General features: G+C 39.8%; 2 protein-coding genes across 2 annotated transcripts in view; one reads left to right on the top strand and one right to left on the bottom strand.

Moving 5' to 3' along the window:
• Positions 1-1,672: 1,672 nt before the first annotated feature.
• Positions 1,673-26,519, bottom strand: part of gpd1b (glycerol-3-phosphate dehydrogenase 1b) — a 154,677-nt gene continuing 129,830 nt past the window's right edge. The window contains exon 6 of the mRNA XM_079594254.1: positions 1,673-2,023. Coding sequence (XP_079450380.1) covers positions 1,742-2,023 — 282 coding nt within the window. The 3' untranslated portion in view covers positions 1,673-1,741. The remainder of the gene's footprint in view (positions 2,024-26,519) is intronic.
• LOC306988994 (uncharacterized protein) lies at positions 3,607-22,376 on the top strand. The gene is made up of 7 exons (XM_079594252.1): positions 3,607-3,724; positions 4,127-4,447; positions 4,662-4,934; positions 5,779-6,066; positions 6,160-6,303; positions 6,392-6,553; positions 22,240-22,376. The coding sequence occupies exons 1-6, from the start codon at positions 3,673-3,675 to the stop codon at positions 6,406-6,408; spliced, it is 1,095 nt and encodes a 364-aa protein (XP_079450378.1). The 5' UTR covers positions 3,607-3,672; the 3' UTR covers positions 6,409-6,553; positions 22,240-22,376.

Here is a 26,519-nt window from a genome sequence, read left to right as displayed (position 1 = left end):
CTCACCACGCCCTCGGCAGCCCCTGGTATAAAAGCATCTGGCTCCGTCAAAACCACTGTAGCGAGTCAGGAGTTGGAAATTGGAATTACGAGTATTGAAAACGATCAGGATAGCGTATTTTAGCATAGCATTTATATAGTTATTTAGATTATTTTGTGTAGCCTAGGTAGTTCATTAGCATATTTGTTAGTATTGTTAGAAGCATAGTTAGTTAGTAGCATAGTATTGCATCAGTTAGGATGGTGTAGTTAGGCTACAGTTAGGCTGGTATAGGTGTAGTGTTGCCGGTTGCAACAGCACTGCTGGACTGCATACTTTCCACCAGACTTGGAAATTAGGCGCCAGTGTTTACATGCACTTGTGTGCCAAACGCTGCTCTTCCTGCATGGACTCCACAACTGCCGGCGCGTTTTGCTGGATATTTTTTTTTCACATAGCGGCAAAATATGCTTAACGTAGGTTAATAGTAATAATAATCCACTCAGATACTGGATACTGGACCCATTCTCTCTAGCGCGGCTGCTTCGCTAGCATCGTTGGATGCCGATCGCGATGCGGGAGTTAATGCGATGCGACACCGCAGTTTGCGGTTTTGGCTCTGTGTCCACAGACAATTAATATTGACAAATAATTTGGCAGGGGGCAGTGTTGCCAGATCGGGCGGGATCTTATTGGGCGGTTTTGAATATGATTGTGCGGGTAAAAAAGGGTTTGGGTGGGTGGACAAAATTTGGGCTGGTTTGGGGTCAGTTCGGCGGTTTTCAAATATCTAAATGTTAAAGTCTAATTGGTTAAAAAGCTAAACTAAAGTGTGCATGTAGTCCATAAAATCAGTCATCATGACATTACACACACCCATGCAGCAGAGTCAGCTGGCATTGGTGTTGACGTCATCGACGAGCACGCAGTTTTAGCCAATCAGCGAGCGATCAGCAGGAAGGCGCGATTTAGCGCGTTAACTTGTAGCTGTTTATTCAAGTGATCGCTAATGCCAAAGTGGCATACAGTAACTTGTATCTACAGTAAAGAGTGAGATAGTGAGCAACTCAAACGTACATGTGGTGGGAGATGACTCGATGGTGAATATAACGATGAGGAGAGCACAGAATGACTTCAATTGAAATCGAATATGGGACGACTCCTTTCCATGGACATGTGCACACTAGCCTAACCAGACATCCGCCACTTTTACACCATCCAGACTGCCTGCACTCTACTTGTCCCTGACAGCTGCTGAAAACGGTTTGAATCAACGATGAATCAGTTTTGACTGCTATAAATTCTGCGTTATGTTCTGCAATGTGTAGGCTACTTCCAAGGGTTAAAGTCATTGGTTAATTTCTTGATTGCCGTTTTGACAGTGTCCACTTGGACATTTAAAGTCATATTTGCTAATTCTCCTTAATCATTGCCCTGTTTTGATCCGTTTACCTGGGAAATTGATTGATTGATTTATTTTATTTTATCATCGTTATTTTGTTTTAAGGAGATACAAATTGTGTTTATCAACCTTGAATGACATGGCCATAAAATGATATCACATTATTTTGGTAGTAAAATTTTGGGCGTTTCTTTCTTGGAGTGGGCGGGTTTTGGTGAGCTTTTGGGCTGGAAATCACCGTCCCAATCTGGCAACACTGGCAGGGGGTCGAAATTCGGCACAACACCGGACCTTGAAGTTTCTGTCCGTTCAGCATTTCCTTCTCAAGCTCCTCGATAGACTGACAACAAACAGAAATATTTAATGATGCAAATGAACAGTGACGTAACATTTAAACAAACATACCTTCCCCGTTTTAGCGAACGCTTCTCCGATTTTGCGGTTGCGTCCTCCGTAGCAGGTGGTGATGAGGTCGGCGACGCCGCAGCTCTCCAGAAATGTGGCGGGAGAAACTGGACTGGCTGTGCAGAATAACCGAGCGAAGGCGATCATCTCCATCAAACCCAGGCGGATCACAGCGGCCTTGGTGTTGTCACCGAAGTCCAGACCGTCACAGAAACCGGCGCCCACCGCGACAATGTTCTACAATAAACACAACAATAAAACACAATAATTTCTCAACTTCAACATGGCTAAATGCTTCAGGAACAGTAGATGAATGGTTGTACGTTTACCTTTAAAGTCCGCGTGAACCGGAAGTTGCAAACGACTTTTCTCAAGTGTTGTGACGCATTTCCGAGTGAAAGGGAATATTGAACAGAGGGCAGGGTTTTACTTTAGCGCTCCTCCTCTCCATCTCTCGCCCATAGCAGAGTAACGGTTTGAGGGGAGTGGTTAAGCGATTAACCAACCCAAGCCGTCAAACCTATGTCATCAGAAAAAGAACCATTCCAGACCCGGAAGTAACTTTTCAAACTTTGATTAAAGATAACTTCGGCAAACAATTTTTTTTCCGTGTATTAACTTGCACAGATTAATTGTTCACCACAAGACTAGTAATATCCGCTAACAAAGTAAATATCAATTTTGATTTCATGCCGACTTTAACACTAGACAGATCTCCACAACATCAGCCTCCTCCACCACCACCGTCACACGGAAGTTGCAACACGATCTCATGAAAGTGCGTATCTATACCACGAATGTTATTTCTCGCACCATTTATACGCCAACAAATGGTTTTTGTGTGTATATGTTCTGGTTACATATATAGCTACTACAGTTATAGTACAACATTTTACATTGGTTTCAGCTGTGTTTAATTTATTAGTCTCGTTTGTACCTACTCCTAATTACATTCATTCTCTGTTCGGTCTCGTTCAAGTTAGATGTGTGTCTCTGCTCTTTGATTGCTTGGATTAAATTTAGTAGGCCTATTGCAATTATCTTCTTCGTCTCACACACACACGTGAAAATGTTTCTCCTCTCGACGGTTCATCCAGCAGGAGGCGCTCGGCACTTCACAGACTTTGTTGTCATATTGGAGATGTCAGTGCACTAAAATGTTGAATCTTTTCAGTTTATTGTTTCCCAACCTTTGTTGCCATTACAGGTAGGCTACAATTTCAGAATGATTGTGTATAAGCCCATCATAACTTAACGTGAATTTAGGAAAACATTGATCCAGGCCACTAGTTCCTCCAGAAGAAGGTAAACTCACATGTGCTTCAAGAGTTATTTTGCTCAGATTCACCAAGATAACAAAGTCTGCAAACAAAAGCCTAAGATTTCAAACACGAACTCAAACCTAATTGGACGCAGCAATGGGTTTCCTCTGTTTTATCTGTATAAATCTGTTGGGTGGATAAACAGCTTCCGCTGGATGTTTTCTCTCTCTGTGTGTCAGTAGTTTGTGAAGTGTTTCTTCGTTTTCTCTCCTGCTAATATGACCCTTTTAATCTTCCACTCCGCACAAAACATCTTCACACTGAAATAAAGTGCTGTCAAAGAAGGGTCAGAGGTCAAACATGCAGGATTGACACTCACATCATAAAATAAAACACCAGTAGATATGGATCTAATCCAACACGCATGCAACGTTTCACTCAACAAATACAGGGCCAGAATTCGTTTAAAAATGTAAGATCTGCAACAGCTTCATTTTCATGACTTCCTCTGATAAAGGGACGGCTGGTTGAAACCTGTTGAGAGACCAGATAAATATCACACTTCAGGCGTGTTCCAGTGTTATCAGACATTTTAAGGCTCACTAGCAGGTTTTCAGTGAATCTATGAAGAAAATGTTTCTCAAATTAGTTTTGTTCTGTTTGTGGCGTCTGGATGGTGAGTTTGAAATGTGTTTTTAAGGCTTTAGTTCCTTCTGTTTTAGTATTATGTACATTACTGGTGAAATTAGTCAGAGATGCTTAACATTGACTGTTATTCTCAAGTATAAGTTATTGATTTTTAAAGTTTTGATTCAGGTTAGGGTTTAAGTTTTAAGTTTAGTTTAAGTGTGACATTACTCTTATCTAAGTAAAAGTGTCTCTTTTCATTTAGTTACTGGTCCATGTAAAATTATGTCTAAGTATTTCACATTTCATTCAGCATGTTTTCTGTTTATCCTGCTGCAGAATGTACTCACTTCAGATTCAAAGAATTCAAGTATTTTAGTGAAGCTTCATCAAACCGAAATCAAGTTATTTAAAGCTTTAATCTGTGACAAACTCTCTCTCTGTTCTTCAGGTGTGTTTGGTTCTAAAGGAATGTCACCAATGTCAGAGATGGAGGGAGATTCGGTCACTCTAAAATTTGGTAATAATGAAATGAAGGATGGATATCAAATTTGGTGGCGGTTTGGAAAATATTTACTAGCTGAAATAAATGTAATTAATGACAGAATCACTGTATATGATGATGGTCCTGATGGGAGATTCAGAGACAGACTGAAGGTGGACAATCAAACTGGATATCTGACCATCACAAACATCACAACTGACCATGCTGGAGATTATGAAGTACATACCAACCGACCAATGAATACAGTTTTTATTGTCACTATCAACTGTGAGTTAAAAATTTGTTTCACCTTTTTAAAAAAAATTTTTAAATACATATAATATCCACACATCCCATTTTACTATATTCTGTTGTTTTACGATATTATTCATTTGAAATGTCAAACTATTTACTTTTTACAATTTACAATTACAACGTTATTTAAAAGATAATCTGTGACAAACCCTGTTCCTGTTTGTTCTCCGTGTGTTTGGTGATGCAGATAAGGTGACGTCAGTGTCAGTGTCGGAGGGAGATTCAGTCACTTTAAACCCTGGGCTTTCTGAAATAAGCCTTCGTGAAAACACCATACTGTGGGAGTCTGAAACAGAAACACTAGCTTTCACTGATGGGAGATTCAGAGACGGACTGAGGCTGGACAATCAAACTGGATCTCTGACCATCACAAACATCACAACTGAACAGGCTGGAATCTATAAACTTCATATAACTGGAGTAACCCGATCATCAAAAACATTCAGTGTTTCTGTCTATGGTGAGTAGAAATCATTGCCCTACAGCAACATAGTGTTGGCCCACATCTGGTATATGTGGAGTCCACTTGTGCCAGATGTGGGCCGGATCTGGGCCGACACTATGTTGCTGTCTGGGTTGTCCTGTCCTTTAGTTCAAAAACATTAGAATGTAAATAAAACATGTTTATTTACATAAATTAATATTATTGCCGCCTCCATCAACATCAGTGTATTTTACAAACTAACGGTATGTTTTTTTCTTGTACCTATAAATGAAAAAACTAAATGTTTTTTCTTGTATCTATGAGTATTTCAATGTCTGAAACCTAAAATAAACATTATGTGGTTGAAAACACTGTGATACGACAAGTGCAGAGCGTATCTGTCATATATATTTTCTAACTTGAGATGACAGACCGTATAAACACTCACTGAACACTTTGAACCGGAAATAAGATTGTTGATTAGATTTCTGTCATAACAAATCTCAGAGTTGGTTATTGCTGCTGCTGCAGAGCAAGCACGAGACTTGCTACTATCGATACACACACGACACGCTGCTGTGAGCAAGACATGCTGCTGCTGTAGCGTATATAATTACCCATAGCAGATATACAGGTGGAGCTGGGAAAGGTGGAGGGTTTCTGAATCATGCTGCACTGCTAAGACACACGCTGACCAGTTATTTGAAGGTTGAGAAGCGAGCTCATTTGCTACTGATAAAGTAGGAACCAATCAGCTGTGCCCTAGAGAGAATCATGTGATTACAATCAGATTGAGTTAAGGACCAATCAGCCTGCACCATCTGTTTCATGACAGAACTTTGTATTTGTTCATGTTTATCTTTATTCTCTCATGTTTCAGCTCGTCTGCCTGTTCCTGTCATCAGCAGTAACTCTTCACAATGTTCATCATCATCAAATTGTTCACTGGTGTGTTCATCAGTGTTGAATGTGTGTGATGCGACTCTCTCCTGGTACGCAGGAATCAGTGTATTGTCCAGCATCAGTGTGTGTGATCTCAGCATCAGTCTCTCTCTACCTCTGGAGGTGGAATATCAGGATAAAAACACCTACAGCTGTGTGCTGAACAATCCCATCAGCAACCAGACCACACATCTGGACATCCACACACTCTGCTACAGATGTGCAGGTACCACAGCACTGATGATATTAATTGAAGTCAGCGCTAATGTTAGTATTTATTGACTGATCTGATCTCAGTTTAATTGTTTTTATTTCTCAGACTCAGTCCACTGTTGTGGTCCTACTGAAGCTGTGATCCGATTGGTCCTCTCTGCTCTGGTGGGCGTGGCTACTGTCATTCTTGTGGTTTATGACATCAGATCCAGAAGAGCTGAACAAGATCAAGAACATATTCACACACCAGGTATCGAACTGATGATATCATTTCTCACAAACTGTTTTTGCATAAATATTTGTTAGATTTATGGCTTTATATTTTCATTTTTTTTCAGGAAGTATTGAAATCTAAAGCAGCACGCTGAACATCAAAGGTTCTTCAAGTGTATTTCATGTTTTTCTAGTGTTTTTATCCTTATAAATGTAGTTTATTACTCAAGTGTGTGCTCTCCCTTTGCATTTTCAGTGTCTTAATATTTTTAAATACAATTTGAAAGGCTTTATTAGGGCCCGAGCACCGATGGTGCGAGGACACTATTGGAATTGCTCTGTTTATTATTATTATTATTATTATTATTATTAGGGCCCGAGCACCGATGGTGTGAGGACCCTCTTGGAATTGCTCTGTTTATTATTATTATTATTATTATTATTATTATTATTCTTCTCCGCATTTAATCGCATTTTTGAGGGCCTAAACATGCACGAAAACTCACGAAAATTTGCACACGCGTCAGAACTGGCGAAAATTGACATCTGATATGCGTTTCAGAATTGGGCGGGGTAAAATGGCTCGATAGCGCCACCTATAAAGGTTCAACAGAGTGCGCCTCCCGCTACGTTTCACGTACGTGTATGAAATTCGGTACATACATGTAATGACCCAATACCTACAAAAAAGTCTCTTGGAGCATAGCCTTAAACACAACAGGAAGTCAGCCATTTTGAACTTCCTCTCTGATTTTTGTGCAGTTTTTGCCATTTTCAGGCCTCGTACTTTAACGAACTCCTCCTACAGTTTTAATCTGACCATCTTCAAATTTGGTGAGTGTAATCTTAAGGCCTTTGCGACGTTAAATTGCGAAGATCTAGAGTTTTCGTCGAAAGGCGTGTCCTCTGCGGCCTGACAAATTTTGATGTTTCGCCATGAAACAGGAAGTTGCTGTAACTCAGGCAAACAATGTCCAATCTGCCCCAAACTTCACACGTTTGATAAGAGTTTTGTCCTGAACACATGACCATGCTCAAATTCAGTTACAGTCATAGCGCCACCTGCTGGCAACAGGAAGTGACATGTTTAACACTGTTTTGGACTCCTAATAACATATAAATAAGTGCCAGCAAGTGCTAACCATGCTAACAACATACTAGAAACATGCTAAAACATGCTAGCAAACATTAGCTAGGTGCTAAAGCATGCTATTACTGCAATTAAATAGGAATTTGCTGTAACTGAGGCATTGAATGTCCAATCTGCCCCAAACTTCACACGGTTGAATATTCTCATGTTTAACACATGTACATGAGAATATTCAGTTATAGTAATAGCGCCACCTACTGGCAACAGGAAGTGACATGTTTAACAGTGTGATGCAGTACTAGCAACATATTAAATATGCCATTGAGTTAGAAACATGTTAGAAACATGTTAAAACATGCTAGCAATTCTTAGCTAAGTGCTAAAGCACGCTAATGCAATGAAACAGGAAGTTGGTGTTACTGAAGAAAGCAATGTCCAATCTGCCCCAAACTTCACACGTTTGATAAGAGTCCTGCCATGAACACATCTACATGACAATTTTAAGTTAAAGTAATAGCGCCACCTACCATCGACAGGAAGTGACACGTTTTACACTGTGATGCATTACTAGCGACATATTTAATATGCCATTGAGTTCTAAACATGCTAGAAACATGCTAAAACATGCTAGCAACACTTATCTGAGTGATAACACATGCTATTATCCCCATAATAAAGGACATTTTTGTAACTGAATTTGACATACTCCTATTTTTACCTACTTAAATGCACATTGCCCACCGTGCTCTGTCTTCCTAAAGCCACCGGGTGGCGGTGGCACGGGTGCGAGGGCCCTTTCATCGCTGCTTGCAGCTTTAATTAGGGCCCGAGCACCGATGGTGCGAGGACACTATTGGAATTGCTCTGTTTATTATTATTATTAGGGCCCGAGCACCGATGGTGCGAGGACACTATTGGAATTGCTCTGTTTATTATTATTATTATTATTATTATTATTATTAATGGTGCTTGCCTATAGGCAAAGCAACATTAGTGTTATTGCTCATACTTATTTTTATTCTTATTCTTATTATTCTGCCGCTTTTTTGGCGCGAAACTCGCCCCGCACCGTTTGTCACAGACCCCTGAGTGAGGTGTCAAATCGACCGGCCCATTGAGGAGAGGTGTGCTATATCTTTTCTAAGCGATCGGGTGTACGATGTTCGCACAGCGGACGAAAAAGCGGCCAAAAAAGTCCCATTGACTTAACATTGCGGAATTTTCAGAAATTCAAATCCCAACTGTCATTTTTCACACACACAGACACAAAGGGCCTGACACCCCTGCATGTCTCCCCCTCTCTCTCCCTCAGAGGATTTATATTATCCAGCAGCCAATAAGTAATGGCCTAAAATCTTCATAGCCACACCATAGCAACCAGTTACAGCACCCTCGTGCACTCATTATAATGCACTCGTTTAATAACACAACCACTCAAAATACCTTAGAACTCCCTAGCAACACCCTAGCAACCACCCAAAATACCTTAGAACTCTCTAGCAACACCATAGCAACCACCCAAAACACCTTAGAACACCCTAGCAACCACCCATAACACCCTAACAACCACCCAAAATACCTTAGAACTCCCTAGCAACACCATAGCAACCACCCAAAATACCTCATAACTCCCTAGCAACCACCCAAAATACCTCAGAACTCCCTAGTAACACCATAGCAACCACCCAAAATACCTTAGAACTCCCTAGCAACACCCTAGCAACCACCCAAAATACCTCAGAACTCCCTAGCAACCGCCTAGCAACCACCCAGAACACCCTAGCAACCACCCAGAACACCCTAGCAACTGCCTAGTAACCACCTAGAACACCCTAGCAACTGCCTAGCAACCACCCAAAACACCCTAGTAACCACCCAGAACACCCTAGCAACCAACCCAAAACATGAATAAGCCATACCTCAGCAGCAGAACATCGTACAGACATGGTTGTTGGCTCGTATGCAATCATGTACCACACTCTAGCAACCGAGTGGTGAGTTTTGCCACTGCAAGCACCATTCACATTTTCTTCTGGAAATGTACGTTCTAGTTATTATTATTTTCCGCATTTGATCGCATTTTTGAGGGCCTAAACATGCACGAAAACTCACGAAAATTTGCACACGCGTCAGAACTGGCGAAAATTGACATCTGATATGCGTTTCAGAATTGGGCGGGGTAAAATGGCTCGATAGCGCCACCTATAAAGGTTCAACGGAGTGCGCCTCCCGCTACGTTTCACGTACGTGTACGAAATTCGGTACATACATGTAATGACCCAATACCTACAAAAAAGTCTCTTGGAGCATAGCCTTAAACACAACAGGAAGTCAGCCATTTTGAACTTCCTCTCTGATTTTTGTGCAGTTTTTGGGATTTTCAGGCCTCGTACTTTAACGAACTCCTCCTACAGTTTTAATCTGATCATCTTCAAATTTGGTGAGTGTAATCTTAAGGCCTTTGCGACGTTAAATTGCGAAGATCTAGAGTTTTCGTCGAAGGGCGTGTCCTCGGCGGCCTGACAAATTTTGATGTTTCGCCATGAAACAGGAAGTTGCTGTAACTAAGGCAAACAATGTCCAATCTGCCCCAAACTTCACACGTTTGATAAGCGTTCTGTCCTGAACACATGACCATGCTCAAATTCAGTTACAGTCATAGCGCCACCTGCTGGCAACAGGAAGTGACATGTTTAACACCGTTTTGGACTCCTAATTAACATATACAAAATTGCCAGCAAGTGCTAAACATGTTAACACCATACTAGAAACATGCTAAAACATGCTAGCAAACATTAGCTAAGTGCTAAAGCATGCTATTACTGCAATTAAATAGGAATTTGCTGTAACTCAGGCATTGAATGCCCAATCTGCCCCAAACTTCACACGTTTGATAAGAGTTCTGTCCTGAACACATTTACATGAGAATATTCAGTTATAGTAATAGCGCCACCTATTGGCAACAGGAAGTGACATGTTTAACACTGTGATGCTGTACTAGCAACATATTAAATAAACCATTGAGTTATAAACATGTTAGAAACATGTTAAAACATGCTAGCAATTCTTAGCTAAGTGCTAAAGCATGCTAATGCAATGAAACAGGAAGTTGTTGTTACTCAAGTAGGCAATGTCCAATCTGCCCCAAACTTCACAGGTTTGATAAGAGTCCTGCCCTGAACACATCTACATGAGAATAATCAGTTAGAGTAATAGCGCCACCTGCTGGCAACAGGAAGTGTCATGTTTAACACCATTTTGGACTCCTAATAACATATAAAAAATTGCCAGCAAGTGCTGAACATGTTAACAACACACGGGAACCATGCTAAAACATGCTAACAAACATTAGCTAAGTGCTAAAGCATGCTATTCCTGCAATTAAATAGGAATTTGCTGTCAGGCATTGAATGTTCAATTTGCCCCAATTTCACACGTTTGATAAGAGTTCTGCCCTGAACACATCTACATGACACTTTTCAGTTATAGTAATAGCGCCACCTACTGGCAACAGGAAGTGACATGGTTAACACTGTGATGCAGTACTAGCAACATATTAAATATGCCATTGAGTAATAAACATGTTAGAAACCTGTTAAAACATGCTAGCAATTCTTAGCTAAGTGCTAAAGCATGCTAATGCAATGAAACGGGAAGTTATTGTTACTGAAGAAGACAATGTCCAATCTGCCCCAAACTTCACATGTTTGATAAGAGTCCTGCCCTGAACACATCTACATGACAATTTTAAGTTAAAGTAATAGCGCCACCTACTGTCGACAGGAAGTGACACGTTTTAAACTGTGATGCATTGCTAGCGACATATTTAATATGCCATTGAGTTCTAAACATGCTAGAAACATGCTAAAACATGCTTGCAACACTTATCTGAGTGATAACGCATGCTATTATACCCATGATAAAGGACATTTTTGTAACTGACTTTGACATACTCCTCCTATTTTTACCTACTTAAATGCACATTGCCCACCGTGCTCTGTCTTCCTAAAGCCACCGGGTGGCGGTGGCACGGGTGCGAGGGCCCTTTCATCGCTGCTTGCAGCTTTAATTATTATTATTATTATTATTATTATTATTATTATTTTCCGCATTTAATCGCATTTTTGAGGGCCTAAACATGCACGAAAACTCACGAAAATTTGCACACGCGTCAGAACTGGCGAAAATTGACATCTGATATGCGTTTCACAATTGGGCGGGGCAAAATGGCTCGATAGCGCCACCTATAAAGGTTCAACGGAGTGCGCCTTCCGCTACGTTTCACGTATGTGTACGAAATTCGGTACATACATGTAATGACCCAATACCTACAAAAAAGTCTCTTGGAGCATAGCCTTAAACACAACAGGAAGTCAGCCATTTTGAACTTCCTCTCTGATTTTTGTGCAGTTTTTGCCATTTTCAGGCCTCGTACTTTAACGAACTCCTCCTACAGTTTTAATCTGATCATCTTCAAATTTGGTGAGTGTAATCTTAAGGCCTTTGCAACGTTAAATTGCGAAGATCTAGAGTTTTCGTCGAAGGGCGTGTCCTCGGCGGCCTGACAAATTTTGATGTTTCGCCATGAAACAGGAAGTTGCTGTAACTCAGGCAAACAATGTCCAATCTTCCCCAAACTTCACACGTTTGATAAGCGTTCTGTCCTGAACACATGACCATGCTCAAATTCAGCTACAGTCATAGCGCCACCTGCTGGAAACAGGAAGTGACATGTTTAACACTGTTTTGGACTCCTAATAACATATAAAAAATTGCCAGCAAGTGCTTAACAAGTTAACAACATACTAGAAACATGCTAGCAAACATTAGCTAAGTGTTAAAGCATGCTATTACTGCAATTAAATAGGAATTTGCTGTAACTCAGGCATTGAATGTCCAATCTGCCCCAAACTTCACACGTTTGATAAGCGTTCTGTCCTGAACACATGACCATGCTCAAATTCAGTTACAGTCATAGCGCCACCTGCTGGCAACAGGAAGTGACATGTTTAACACCGTTTTGGACTCCTAATAACATATAAAAAATTGTCAGCAAGTGCTAACCATGCTAACAACATACTAGAAACATGCTAAAACATGCTAGCAAACATTAGCTAACTGCTAAAGAATGCTAATGCAATGAAACAGGAAGTTGTTGTTACTCAAGAAGGCAATGTCCAATCTGCCCCAAACTTCACACGTTTGATAAGAGTCCTGCCCTGAACACATTTACATGACACTTTTCAGTTATAGTAATAGCGCCACCTACTGGCAACAGGAAGTGACATGTTCAACACTGTGATGTTGTACTAGCAACATATTAAATAAACCATTGAGTTATAAACATGTTAGAAACCTGTTAAAACATGCTAGCAATTCTTAGCTAAGTGCTAAAGCATGCTAATGCAATGAAACAGGAAGTTGTTGTTACTCAAGAAGGCAATGTCCAATCTGCCCCAAACTTCACACGTTTGATAAGAGTCCTGCCCTGAACACATTTACATGACACTTTTCAGTTATAGTAATAGCGCCACCTACTGGCAACAGGAAGTGACATGTTCAACACTGTGATGTTGTACTAGCAACATATTAAATAATACATTGAGTTATAAACATGTTAGAAACATGTTAAAACATGCTAGCAATTCTTAGCTAAGTGCTAAAGCATGCTAATGCAATGAAACAGGAAGTTGTTGTTACTCAAGAAGGCAATGTCCAATCGGCCCCAAACTTCACACGTTTGATAAGAGTCCTGCCCTGAACACATCTACATGACACTTTTCAGTTATAGTAATAGCGCCACCTACTGGCAACAGGAAGTGACATGGTTAACACTGTGATGCAGTACTAGCAACATATTAAATATGCCATTGAGCAATAAACATGTTAGAAACATGTTAAAACATGCTAGCAATTCTTAGCTAAGTGCTAAAGCATGCTAATGCAATGAAAGAGGAAGTTGTTGTTACTCAAGAAGGCAATGTCCAATCTGCCCCAAACTTCACACGTTTGATAAGAGTCCTGCCCTGAACACATCTACATGACACTTTTCAGTTATAGTAATAGCGCCACCTACTGGCAACAGGAAGTGACATGTTTAACACTGCGATGCATTACTAGCAACATATTAAATATGCCATTGAGTTATATACATGTTAGAAACATGTTAAAACATGCTAGCAATTCTTAGCTAAGTGCTAAAGCACGCTAATGCAATGAAACGGGAAGTTGTTGTTACTGAAGAAGGCAATGTCAAATCTGCCCCAAACTTCACACGTTTGATAAGAGTCCTGCCCTGAACACATCTACATGACAATTTTAAGTTAAAGTAATTGCGCCACCTACTGTCGACAGGAAGTGACACGTTTTAAACTGTGATGCATTGCTAGCGACATATTTAATATGCCATTGAGTTCTAAACATGCTAGAAACATGCTAAAACATGCTAGCAACACTTATCTGAGTGATAACGCATGCTATTATCCCCATAATAAAGGACATTTTTGTAACTGACTTTGACATACTCCTATATTTACCTACTTAAATGCACAATGCCCACCGTGCTCTGTCTTCCTAAATCCACCGGGTGGCGGTTGGCACGGGTGCGAGGGCCCTTTCATCGCTGCTTGCAGCTTTAATTAGGGCCCGAGCACCGATGGTGCGAGGACACTATTGGAATTGCTCTGTTTATTATTATTATTATTAGGGCCCGAGCACCGATGGTGCGAGGACACTATTGGAATTGCTCTGTTTATTATTATTATTATTATTATTATTTTCCGCATTTGATCGCATTTTTGAGGGCCTAAACATGCACGAAAACTCACGAAAATTTGCACACGCGTCAGAACTGGCGAAAATTGACATCTGATATGCGTTTCAGAATTGGGCGGGGTAAAATGGCTCGATAGCGCCACCTATAAAGGTTCAACGGAGTGCGCCTCCCGCTACGTTTCACGTATGTGTACGAAATTCGGTACATACATGTAATGACCCAATACCTACAAAAAAGTCTCTTGGAGCATAGCCTTAAACACAACAGGAAGTCAGCCATTTTGAACTTCCTCTCTGATTTTTGTGCAGTTTTTGCCATTTTCAGGCCTCGTACTTTAACGAACTCCTCCTACAGTTTTAATCTGATCATCTTCAAATTTGGTGAGTGTAATCTTAAGGCCTTTGCGATGTTAAATTGCGAAGATCTAGAGTTTTCGTCGAAGGGCGTGTCCTCGGCGGCCTGACAAATTTTGATGTTTCGCCATGAAACAGGAAGTTGCTGTAACTCAGGCAAACAATGTCCAATCTGCCCCAAACTTCACACGTTTGATAAGAGTCCTGTCCTGAACACATGACATGCTCAAATTCAGTTACAGTCATAGCGCCACCTGCTGGCAACAGGAAGTGACATGTTTAACACTGTTTTGGACTCCTAATAACATATAAAAAATTGCCACCAAGTGCTTAACATGCTAACAACATACTAGAAACATGCTAAAACATGCTAGCAAACATTAGCTAAGTGCTAAAGCATGCTATTACTGCAATTAAATAGGAATTTGCTGTAACTCAGGCATTGAATGTCCAATCTGCCCCAAACTTCACACGTTTGATAAGCGTTCTGTCCTGAACACATGACCATGCTCAAATTCAGTTACAGTCATAGCGCCACATGCTGGCAACAGGAAGTGACATGTTTAACACTGTTTTGGACTCCTAATAACATATAAAAAATTGCCAGCAAGTGCTTAACATGTTAACAACATACTAGAAACATGCTAAAACATGCTAGCAAACATTAGCTAAGTGCTAAAGCATGCTATTACTGCAATTAAATAGGAATTTGCTGTAACTCAGGCATTGAATGTCCAATCTGCCCCAAACTTCACACGTTTGATAAGCGTTCTGTCCTGAACACATGACCATGCTCAAATTCAGTTACAGTCATAGCGCCACCTGCTGGCAACAGGAAGTGACATGTTTAACACTGTTTTGGACTCCTAATAACATACAAAAAAGTGCCAGCAAGTGTTAAACATGTTAACAACATACTAGAAACATGCTAAAACATGCTAGCAAACATTAGCTAGGTGCTAAATCATGCTATTAATGCAATTAAATAGGAATTTGCTGTAACTGGCATTGGATGTTTAATCGGCCCCAAACTTCACACGGTTGAATATTCTCATGTTTAACACATTTACATGAGAATATTCAGTTATAGTAATAGCGCCACCTACTGGCAACAGCAAATGACATGTTTAACACTGTGATGCTGTACTAGCAACATATTAAATATGCCATTGAGTTATAAACATGTTAGAAACCTGTTAAAACATGCTAGCAATTCTTAGCTAAGTGCTAAAGCATGCTAATGCAATGAAAGAGGAAGTTGTTGTTACTAAAGAAGGCAATGTCCAATCTTTCCCAAACTTTACACGTTTGATAAGAGTCCTGTCCTGAACACATCTACATGACACTTTTCAGTTATAGTAATAGCGCCACCTACTGGCAACAGGAAGTGACATGTTTAACACTGTGATGCAGTACTAGCAACATATTAAATATATCATTGAGTTATATACATGTTAGAAACATGTTAAAACATGCTAGCAATTCTTAGCTAAGTGCTAAAGCACGCTAATGCAATGAAACAGGAAGTTGGTGTTACTGAAGAAGGCAATGTCCAATCTGCCCAAAACTTCACACGTTTGATAAGAGTCCTGCCCTGAACACATCTACATGACAATTTTAAGTTAAAGTAATAGCGCCACCTACTGTCGACAGGAAGTGACACGTTTTACACTGTGATGCATTACTAGCGACATATTTAATATGCCATTGAGTTCTAAACATGCTAGAAACATGCTAAAACATGCTAGCAACACTTATCTGAGTTATAACGCATGCTATTATCCCCATAATCAAGGACATTTTTGTAACTGACTTTGACATACTCCTCCTATTTTTACCTACTTAAATGCACATTGCCCACCGTGCTCTGTCTTCCTAAAGCCACCGGGTGGCGGTGGCACGGGTGCGAGGGCCCTTTCATCGCTGCTTGCAGCTTTAATTATTATTATTATTATTATTTTCCGCATTTGATCGCATTTTTGAGGGCCTAAACATGCACGAAAACTCACGAAAATTTGCACACGCGTCAGAACTGGCGAAAATTGACATCTGATATGCGTTTCAGAATTGGGCGGGGTAAAATGGCTCGATAGCGCCACCTATAAAGGTTCAACGGAGTGCGCCTCCCGCTACGTTTCACGTACGTGTACGAAATTCGGTACATACATGTAATGACCCAATACCTACAAAAAAGTCTCTTGGAGCATAGCCTTAAACACAACAGGAAGTCAGCCATTTTGAACTTCCTCTCTGATTTTTGTGCAGTTTTTGCCATTTTCAGGCCTCGTACTTTAACGAACTCCTCCTACAGTTTTAATCTGATCATCTTCAAATTTGGTGAGTGTAATCTTAAGGCCTTTGCGACGTTAAATTGCGAAGATCTAGAGTTTTCGTCGAAGGGCGTGTCCTCGGCGGCCTGACAAATTTTGATGTTTCGCCATGAAACAGGAAGTTGCTGTAACTCAGGCAAACAATGTCCAATCTGCCCCAAACTTCACACGTTTGATAAGCGTTCTGTCCTGAACACATGACCATGCTCAAATTCAGTTACAGTCATAGCGCCACCTGCTGGCAACAGGAAGTGACATGTTTAACACCGTTTTGGACTCCTAATTAACATATACAAAATTGCCAGCAAGTGCTAAACATGTTAACACCATACTAGAAACATGCTAAAACATGCTAGCAAACATTAGCTAAGTGCTAAAGCATGCTATTACTGCAATTAAATAGGAATTTGCTGTAACTCAGGCATTGAATGCCCAATCTGCCCCAAACTTCACACGTTTGATAAGAGTTCTGTCCTGAACACATTTACATGAGAATATTCAGTTATAGTAATAGCGCCACCTATTGGCAACAGGAAGTGACATGTTTAACACTGTGATGCTGTACTAGCAACATATTAAATAAACCATTGAGTTATAAACATGTTAGAAACATGTTAAAACATGCTAGCAATTCTTAGCTAAGTGCTAAAGCATGCTAATGCAATGAAACAGGAAGTTGTTGTTACTCAAGTAGGCAATGTCCAATCTGCCCCAAACTTCACAGGTTTGATAAGAGTCCTGCCTTGAACACATCTACATGAGAATAATCAGTTAGAGTAATAGCGCCACCTGCTGGCAACAGGAAGTGTCATGTTTAACACCATTTTGGACTCCTAATAACATATAAAAAATTGCCAGCAAGTGCTGAACATGTTAACAACACACGGGAACCATGCTAAAACATGCTAACAAACATTAGCTAAGTGCTAAAGCATGCTATTCCTGCAATTAAATAGGAATTTGCTGTCAGGCATTGAATGTTCAATTTGCCCCAATTTCACACGTTTGATAAGAGTTCTGCCCTGAACACATCTACATGACACTTTTCAGTTATAGTAATAGCGCCACCTACTGGCAACAGGAAGTGACATGGTTAACACTGTGATGCAGTACTAGCAACATATTAAATATGCCATTGAGTAATAAACATGTTAGAAACCTGTTAAAACATGCTAGCAATTCTTAGCTAAGTGCTAAAGCATGCTAATGCAATGAAACGGGAAGTTATTGTTACTGAAGAAGACAATGTCCAATCTGCCCCAAACTTCACATGTTTGATAAGAGTCCTGCCCTGAACACATCTACATGGCAATTTTAAGTTAAAGTAATAGCGCCACCTACTGTCGACAGGAAGTGACACGTTTTAAACTGTGATGCATTGCTAGCGACATATTTAATATGCCATTGAGTTCTAAACATGCTAGAAACATGCTAAAACATGCTAGCAACACTTATCTGAGTGATAACGCATGCTATTATACCCATGATAAAGGACATTTTTGTAACTGACTTTGACATACTCCTATTTTTACCTACTTAAATGCACATTGCCCACCGTGCTCTGTCTTCCTAAAGCCACCGGGTGGCGGTGGCACGGGTGCGAGGGCCCTTTCATCGCTGCTTGCAGCTTTAATTATTATTATTATTATTATTATTATTATTATTTTCCGCATTTAATCGCATTTTTGAGGGCCTAAACATGCACGAAAACTCACGAAAATTTGCACACGCGTCAGAACTGGCGAAAATTGACATCTGATATGCGTTTCACAATTGGGCGGGGCAAAATGGCTCGATAGCGCCACCTATAAAGGTTCAACGGAGTGCGCCTTCCGCTACGTTTCACGTATGTGTACGAAATTCGGTACATACATGTAATGACCCAATACCTACAAAAAAGTCTCTTGGAGCATAGCCTTAAACACAACAGGAAGTCAGCCATTTTGAACTTCCTCTCTGATTTTTGTGCAGTTTTTGCCATTTTCAGGCCTCGTACTTTAACGAACTCCTCCTACAGTTTTAATCTGATCATCTTCAAATTTGGTGAGTGTAATCTTAAGGCCTTTGCGACGTTAAATTGCGAAGATCTAGAGTTTTCGTCGAAGGGCGTGTCCTCGGCGGCCTGACAAATTTTGATGTTTCGCCATGAAACAGGAAGTTGCTGTAACTCAGGCAAACAATGTCCAATCTGCCCCAAACTTCACACGTTTGATAAGCGTTCTGTCCTGAACACATGACCATGCTCAAATTAGGCTACAGTCATAGCGCCACCTGCTGGAAACAGGAAGTGACATGTTTAACACTGTTTTGGACTCCTAATAACATATAAAAAATTGCCAGCAAGTGCTTAACAAGTTAACAACATACTAGAAACATGCTAAAACATGCTAGCAAACATTAGCTAAGTGTTAAAGCATGCTATTACTGCAATTAAATAGGAATTTGCTGTAACTCAGGCATTGAATGTCCAATCTGCCCCAAACTTCACACGTTTGATAAGCGTTCTGTCCTGAACACATGACCATGCTCAAATTCAGTTACAGTCATAGCGCCACCTGCTGGCAACAGGAAGTGACATGTTTAACACCGTTTTGGACTCCTAATAACATATAAAAAATTGTCAGCAAGTGCTAACCATGCTAACAACATACTAGAAACATGCTAAAACATGCTAGCAAACATTAGCTAACTGCTAAAGCATGCTAATGCAATGAAACAGGAAGTTGTTGTTACTCAAGTAGGCAATGTCCAATCTGCCCCAAACTTCACACGTTTGATAAGAGTCCTGCCCTGAACACATCTACATGACACTTTTCAGTTATAGCAATAGCGCCACCTACTGGCGACAGGAAGTGACATGTTTAACAGTGTGATGCAGTACTAGCAACATATTAAATATGCCATTGAGTTATATACATGTTAGAAACATGTTAAAACATGCTAGCAATTCTTAGCTAAGTGTTAAAGCACACTAATGCAATGAAACAGGAAGTTGGTGTTACTGAAGAAGGCAATGTCCAATCTGCCCCAAACTTCACATGTTTGATAAGAGTCCTGCCCTGAACACATCTACATGACAACTTTAAGTTAAAGTAATAGCGCCACCTACTGTCGACAGGAAGTGACACGTTTTACACTGTGATACATTACTAGCGACATATTTAATATGCCATTGAGTTCTAAACATGCTAGAAACATGCTAAAACATGCTAGCAACTCTTATCTGAGTGATAACGCATGCTATTATACCCATAATAAAGGACATTTTTGTAACTGACTTTGACATACTCCTCCTATTTTTACCTACTTAAATGCACATTGCCCACCATGCTCTGTCTTCCTAAAGCCACCGGGTGGCGGTGGCACGGGTGCGAGGGCCCTTTCATCGCTGCTTGCAGCTTTAATTATTATTATTATTATTATTTTCCGCATTTGATCGCATTTTTGAGGGCCTAAACATGCACGAAAACTCACGAAAATTTGCACACGCGTCAGAACTGGCGAAAATTGACATCTGATATGCGTTTCAGAATTGGGCGGGGTAAAATGGCTCGATAGCGCCACCTATAAAGGTTCAACGGAGTGCGCCTCCCGCTACGTTTCACGTACGTGTACGAAATTCGGTACATACATGTAATGACCCAATACCTACAAAAAAGTCTCTTGGAGCATAGCCTTAAACACAACAGGAAGTCAGCCATTTTGAACTTCCTCTCTGATTTTTGTGCAGTTTTTGGCATTTTCAGGTCTCGTACTTTAACGAACTCCTCCTACAGTTTTAATCTGATCATCTTCAAATTTGGTGAGTGTAATCTTAAGGCCTTTGCGACGTTAAATTGCGAAGATCTAGAGTTTTCGTCGAAGGGCGTGTCCTCGGCGGCCTGACAAATTTTGATGTTTCGCCATGAAACAGGAAGTTGCTGTAACTAAGGCAAACAATGTCCAATCTGCCCCAAACTTCACACGTTTGATAAGCGTTCTGTCCTGAACACATGACCATGCTCAAATTCAGTTACAGTCATAGCGCCACCTGCTGGCAACAGGAAGTGACATGTTTAACACCGTTTTGGACTCCTAATTAACATATACAAAATTGCCAGCAAGTGCTAAACATGTTAACACCATACTAGAAACATGCTAAAACATGCTAGCAAACATTAGCTAAGTGCTAAAGCATGCTATTACTGCAATTAAATAGGAATTTGCTGTAACTCAGGCATTGAATGCCCAATCTGCCCCAAACTTCACACGTTTGATAAGAGTTCTGTCCTGAACACATTTACATGAGAATATTCAGTTATAGTAATAGCGCCACCTATTGGCAACAGGAAGTGACATGTTTAACACTGTGATGCTGTACTAGCAACATATTAAATAAACCATTGAGTTATAAACATGTTAGAAACATGTTAAAACATGCTAGCAATTCTTAGCTAAGTGCTAAAGCATGCTAATGCAATGAAACAGGAAGTTGTTGTTACTCAAGTAGGCAATGTCCAATCTGCCCCAAACTTCACAGGTTTGATAAGAGTCCTGCCCTGAACACATCTACATGAGAATAATCAGTTAGAGTAATAGCGCCACCTGCTGGCAACAGGAAGTGTCATGTTTAACACCATTTTGGACTCCTAATAACATATAAAAAATTGCCAGCAAGTGCTGAACATGTTAACAACACACGGGAACCATGCTAAAACATGCTAACAAACATTAGCTAAGTGCTAAAGCATGCTATTCCTGCAATTAAATAGGAATTTGCTGTCAGGCATTGAATGTTCAATTTGCCCCAATTTCACACGTTTGATAAGAGTTCTGCCCTGAACACATCTACATGACACTTTTCAGTTATAGTAATAGCGCCACCTACTGGCAACAGGAAGTGACATGATTAACACTGTGATGCAGTACTAGCAACATATTAAATATGCCATTGAGTAATAAACATGTTAGAAACCTGTTAAAACATGCTTGCAATTCTTAGCTAAGTGCTAAAGCATGCTAATGCAATGAAACGGGAAGTTATTGTTACTGAAGAAGACAATGTCCAATCTGCCCCAAACTTCACATGTTTGATAAGAGTCCTGCCCTGAAAACATCTACATGACAATTTTAAGTTAAAGTAATAGCGCCACCTACTGTCGACAGGAAGTGACACGTTTTAAACTGTGATGCATTGCTAGCGACATATTTAATATGCCATTGAGTTCTAAACATGCTAGAAACATGCTAAAACATGCTAGCAACACTTATCTGAGTGATAACGCATGCTATTATACCCATGATAAAGGACATTTTTGTAACTGACTTTGACATACTACTCCTATTTTTACCTACTTAAATGCACATTGCCCACCGTGCTCTGTCTTCCTAAAGCCACCGGGTGGCGGTGGCACGGGTGCGAGGGCCCTTTCATCGCTGCTTGCAGCTTTAATTGTTTGTATTTCCCTTAGACATGTAAAACAAATGAATAAAGAGACACACAGATCTCACTTTACTACTGCCGCTCTACATTTGTCATATGTATTTTCTTGCCTTTATCAATAAAGTTTTCTCAAGAGTCTCTCCGTGTGTTATTACATTTATTATGTCGAGCCACATCTCCTGGAGGAATACAAACGTAATACATATTTTAACAAGTTCATTTATTTATTTATTATTTACGTTACTATTAAGCTTATTCTTCTCTAAAACAGTATAGCCTACAGCTAAAACATTTAATTTTAAGTTAATTTTCCCATATGGACTGTTAATAGAAACGGGTATCTAATCCAACACTCTTCTGCTCTTAGATTTCATACGGGGCCAGAATTAGTTTGAAAATGTACGATCAGCAAAAGCTTGTTGATTCTCACGATGTTAAAGGAGACTGACGTGTGACGGAGAGTGTGACGGAGGTCACAGATAAACATCACAGGTCAGTCGTGTTTCAGATCAATTTGAGTGTTTTCTGACATTTTAAGCATCACTATCGTGGGGTTTTCAGTGAACCCATGAAGAAAATGTTTCTTAAATGTTCTGTTAGCGTCTGGTTGGTGAGTTTGAAATGTGTTTATATGCCTTCAGTTGCTTCTGTTCTGGTACCATGTAATAAATGACTGGTTAAATTAGTCAGAGACTATTCAGTCACTATTCTCATGTGTAAATGATTAAACTGTGATTTTACACTGTGAGATCAATTTTAAAATTCAGGTCTAAACTCTGATTTTTATATGGAACAAACACTTAATATATAAATGCTTTAAGAGTAATACCACACGAATATTTTATTTAAACAATTTATTTTTTAATTTATCATCTTTTGTCTTTGTACTGCTGCAGAATGTTCTTCACTTTACATTTAAATGATGAAAAGTATTTTAGTGAAGGCTTCATCAAACCAACATCAAGTCATTTTAAAGCTTTTGTCTTCGACAAACTCTGTTCTTCAGGTGTGTTTGGTGTTAAAGGCGAAATGAAGTTAGCGACGGAGAGAGATTCAGTCACTCTAAACCCTGGTCTTGCTGAAATAATGGATGATGTTCAGATTCAGTGGAAGTTTGAAGCTGAAAAGAGTTGAATTGCTGAAATCAATGTAAAGAGCTTATTCACTGAATATGATGATTTTCTTAATGGGAAATGCAAATAAAGGTTTGTTTCTGGATCATCAGAGTGGACTATATTCCGCATGTATGCAGAAGGGTTTCATTCTTATTCTCTATGGTGAGTTAAAGGCACACCGCGGACTTTGTGACCTAAAGAGTTGAAGCATATGAGTTATTTTAAATGATTCCTCAGGCCAATATACAGCGCTTGACACTATCAATGCTCCGAGCGGGGCTGCCCTCTTGAAATACTGCCTATGTAAGTTTGGAGAAGTCTTTGGCCAGGTCATGTGACCTGGAGAATGCCTGGAATGCCTGGAGAACGAATCCCTTTACGACCGTCACGTGACCACAAGCTCTGATATACTCAAGGAGCTAACGCTTTTGCTACTATTTTTCCGCCTGCTCGACTCCTGGCCATGGCTGAGGCAAGGGCAAAGTTTAAAACTGCTTATGAGGAGGCAAAAAAGAGAAAACGCGAGAGGGATCGTGGATGTCTTCTTGACTTTTGCGACAGTGCTGCGGCGCTTGTGGCCTCTAGGAAAGTTACAGGTCTAGCGCCCCTAGTGGCCAAAAGTTCTGCGGTGTGCCTTTAAATGTCAGTTGTTGTGTATTTTAACCACTACAAAAATTGTATTATTAATAAAAAAACACAATTTTTATTTTTTGTGTGTTCCATTTTTTTTTATCATAAAGTGATTTTAAAGACTTAGGGCCAATCCCAATTCTACCCCTTACCCCTTCACTTACCCCTTCCCCTCTGTTTTGCTCGTGCACGTGGAGGGGTAGGGCTGTCTCGATTCTCTTCTGGTTGGAGGGGAAGGGCTAAGGGGAAGGGCCAGATAGCCCTTCAAACGAAGATTTTTCGGGACCACACTTCAAACGAAGGGGTATGAGAAGTGTCACTGCATACACCAGCTACAGACGCAAAATGGCTGCCCAAGCAAAAAATTTGACCATAAATGTAAGAATTGTTGACTTTAATAAGTATTTTAACGACAAATAATGATTTGCTTTATGTTACATTCAATCTTGTGTTCATATTTACGGTCAGTTCCTTCAAAGAAACGTTTGTAAAAAAATCTCTTCTCCCCCGAACAAAGCACACAAGCTATTGGTGCGTTCAAGTCATCTCGTAAAGATCGTATTTATGAGTTGAACGCACATGAACTCCACACAATGTCGTATTTCACACAGTTTCACACAGTAAATAAATAAATAGGTCAAAATAGGACAAACATAGGTCTGTACCTCCAACGTGTTAATACAACACCACAGAAAACAAGTCCTGTGCATCTTGGAAGTTTGTGATAAACATCGGCGCATCTCCTGTGACGTAGGCGACGACGTATAATGACGTGTAACGGTGTAGTAGTGGTGTCCCATTTCTTAGGGGAATATTTTCACCCCTACGCCTTGCCACTCTGTTTCAAGGGTCAAGGGGAAGGGGAAGGCGAAGGGTTAGGGGTAGACGAAGGGGAAAGGGGTAGAATTGGGATTGGGCCTTAATATATGACAAACCCTCTTTATGTTCTCTGTTCTGTTTGGTGATGCAGATGAAAGTGATGGAGGGAGATTCTGTGACTCTACATACGGATGATGACATGAATGATAATGATCTGATCCTATGGGCGTCTGAAAATTGAAAACAGTTTAGTAGCTAAAATCAATGTAACCGATGATAAATTCACTCTCGATGAATGTGTTGTTGTGAGATTGAGAGACAGACTGAAGCTGGATTATCAGACTGGATCTCTGACCATCACAGACAGACTCTGAAGTTTATGAACTACGGTTCAACAAAAACATGTGCAAAAATGTCATTCTCACTGTATACGGTTAGTTGAATAGGGAGAATATGCTCTTTGATCTCTATGATCTCTTCCTCGTCTACTTAGTACATCTTCATTCATTTTTGTTTATCTTTGTTCTCTCGTGTTTTCCAGCTCGTCTGGAAACGAGTGTCTGGATGATTCCTACAGCTGTGTTGTGGCTTATTCATTCATCAACCAGACTCAACATCACTCAACTCTGTCCGACATGTGCAATATTCCGTTTCACTTGGAAATACGTCACACCACTGGAGAAAAGTCGTTTGCAACTTCCGGTTCATGCGCTACTTTAATATTGCAGCTCCTCTATACATTAAAGCTTGAAAACATAAACTCTCTCTTTTCATTTTTCAGCGTCAGAGTTTTTAAAATCCTCTTTAAGAGGCTTTATTGTTATATTTTCCTCAGATAAGACACACATATCTTACTTTAATGCTGCTATACATTTGTCATCTGTCTGCCTTTGCTTTGACAAAGTTTTCTCATCTCACCGTTTTATTAAATTTGACGTCGAGCTCCCTCTGGAGGAATACAAACATAATGTCAGCAGTGCGCCACTTACATTTTTTTTTTTTAAACACAAGTTCTAAATCTACTTAAATTACTATTTAACTCATTCTTCGTTGTCTTATTGATACAGGATTTTATATATATATATATATATATATTTATTAAAATGTTATTTTTGATCCACTGCAAGATTTCCAAAATATACAGCTAAAACATTATTACTATTTTAACTAACGTACTGCCTAATTTTTTTGCATAACAGCATCATAAAATTAGGTTTTTGAAAATACATAAGATTAGATTAAAAGACTTGAAGTGAATCAGATCTGTTTTAATAGCACTTATCACATGAACATACAAAGATCTTTTTATTTCTTTCTCATTTTCCAGAAAATAATACAGTTCATTTGGGCTAAATGTAAAAGCACGTTTTCCTTGTCTGATGCAACTGGAGTTTTCGTGAGAAGTTTGGCCAATTATAATACTTAAGCCATGACTTTGAAATGACTTATCTGAAAACAATTACAAAAAAACAAACAAAAAAATCAATTCACTTTTGCACATTTAATGAAGAAGAAAAAAAACATACATTATGCAAAATGCATATTGTTATACACGTGTGATCAAACCCGTCAAATGCTTAATACCAGAAAAAGGTTTGAAAATGCAGCAGTCAGTAAGAGTAATGGAACATAATATATAAAAATATATTACAAAAAAGCATATTTGTCATTTTGTTGCAGCTTTTCTCCACAGTGTTCAGTGCAGTTTTTACAAGTTCA

This window comes from Phoxinus phoxinus (assembly GCF_949152265.1).
Source record: "Phoxinus phoxinus genome assembly, chromosome: 20".
Taxonomy (NCBI): Eukaryota; Metazoa; Chordata; class Actinopteri; order Cypriniformes; family Leuciscidae; genus Phoxinus; species Phoxinus phoxinus.
The sequence above is the reverse complement of the archived record's forward strand: the minus strand, read 5'-3'. Positions and strand labels throughout refer to the sequence as shown.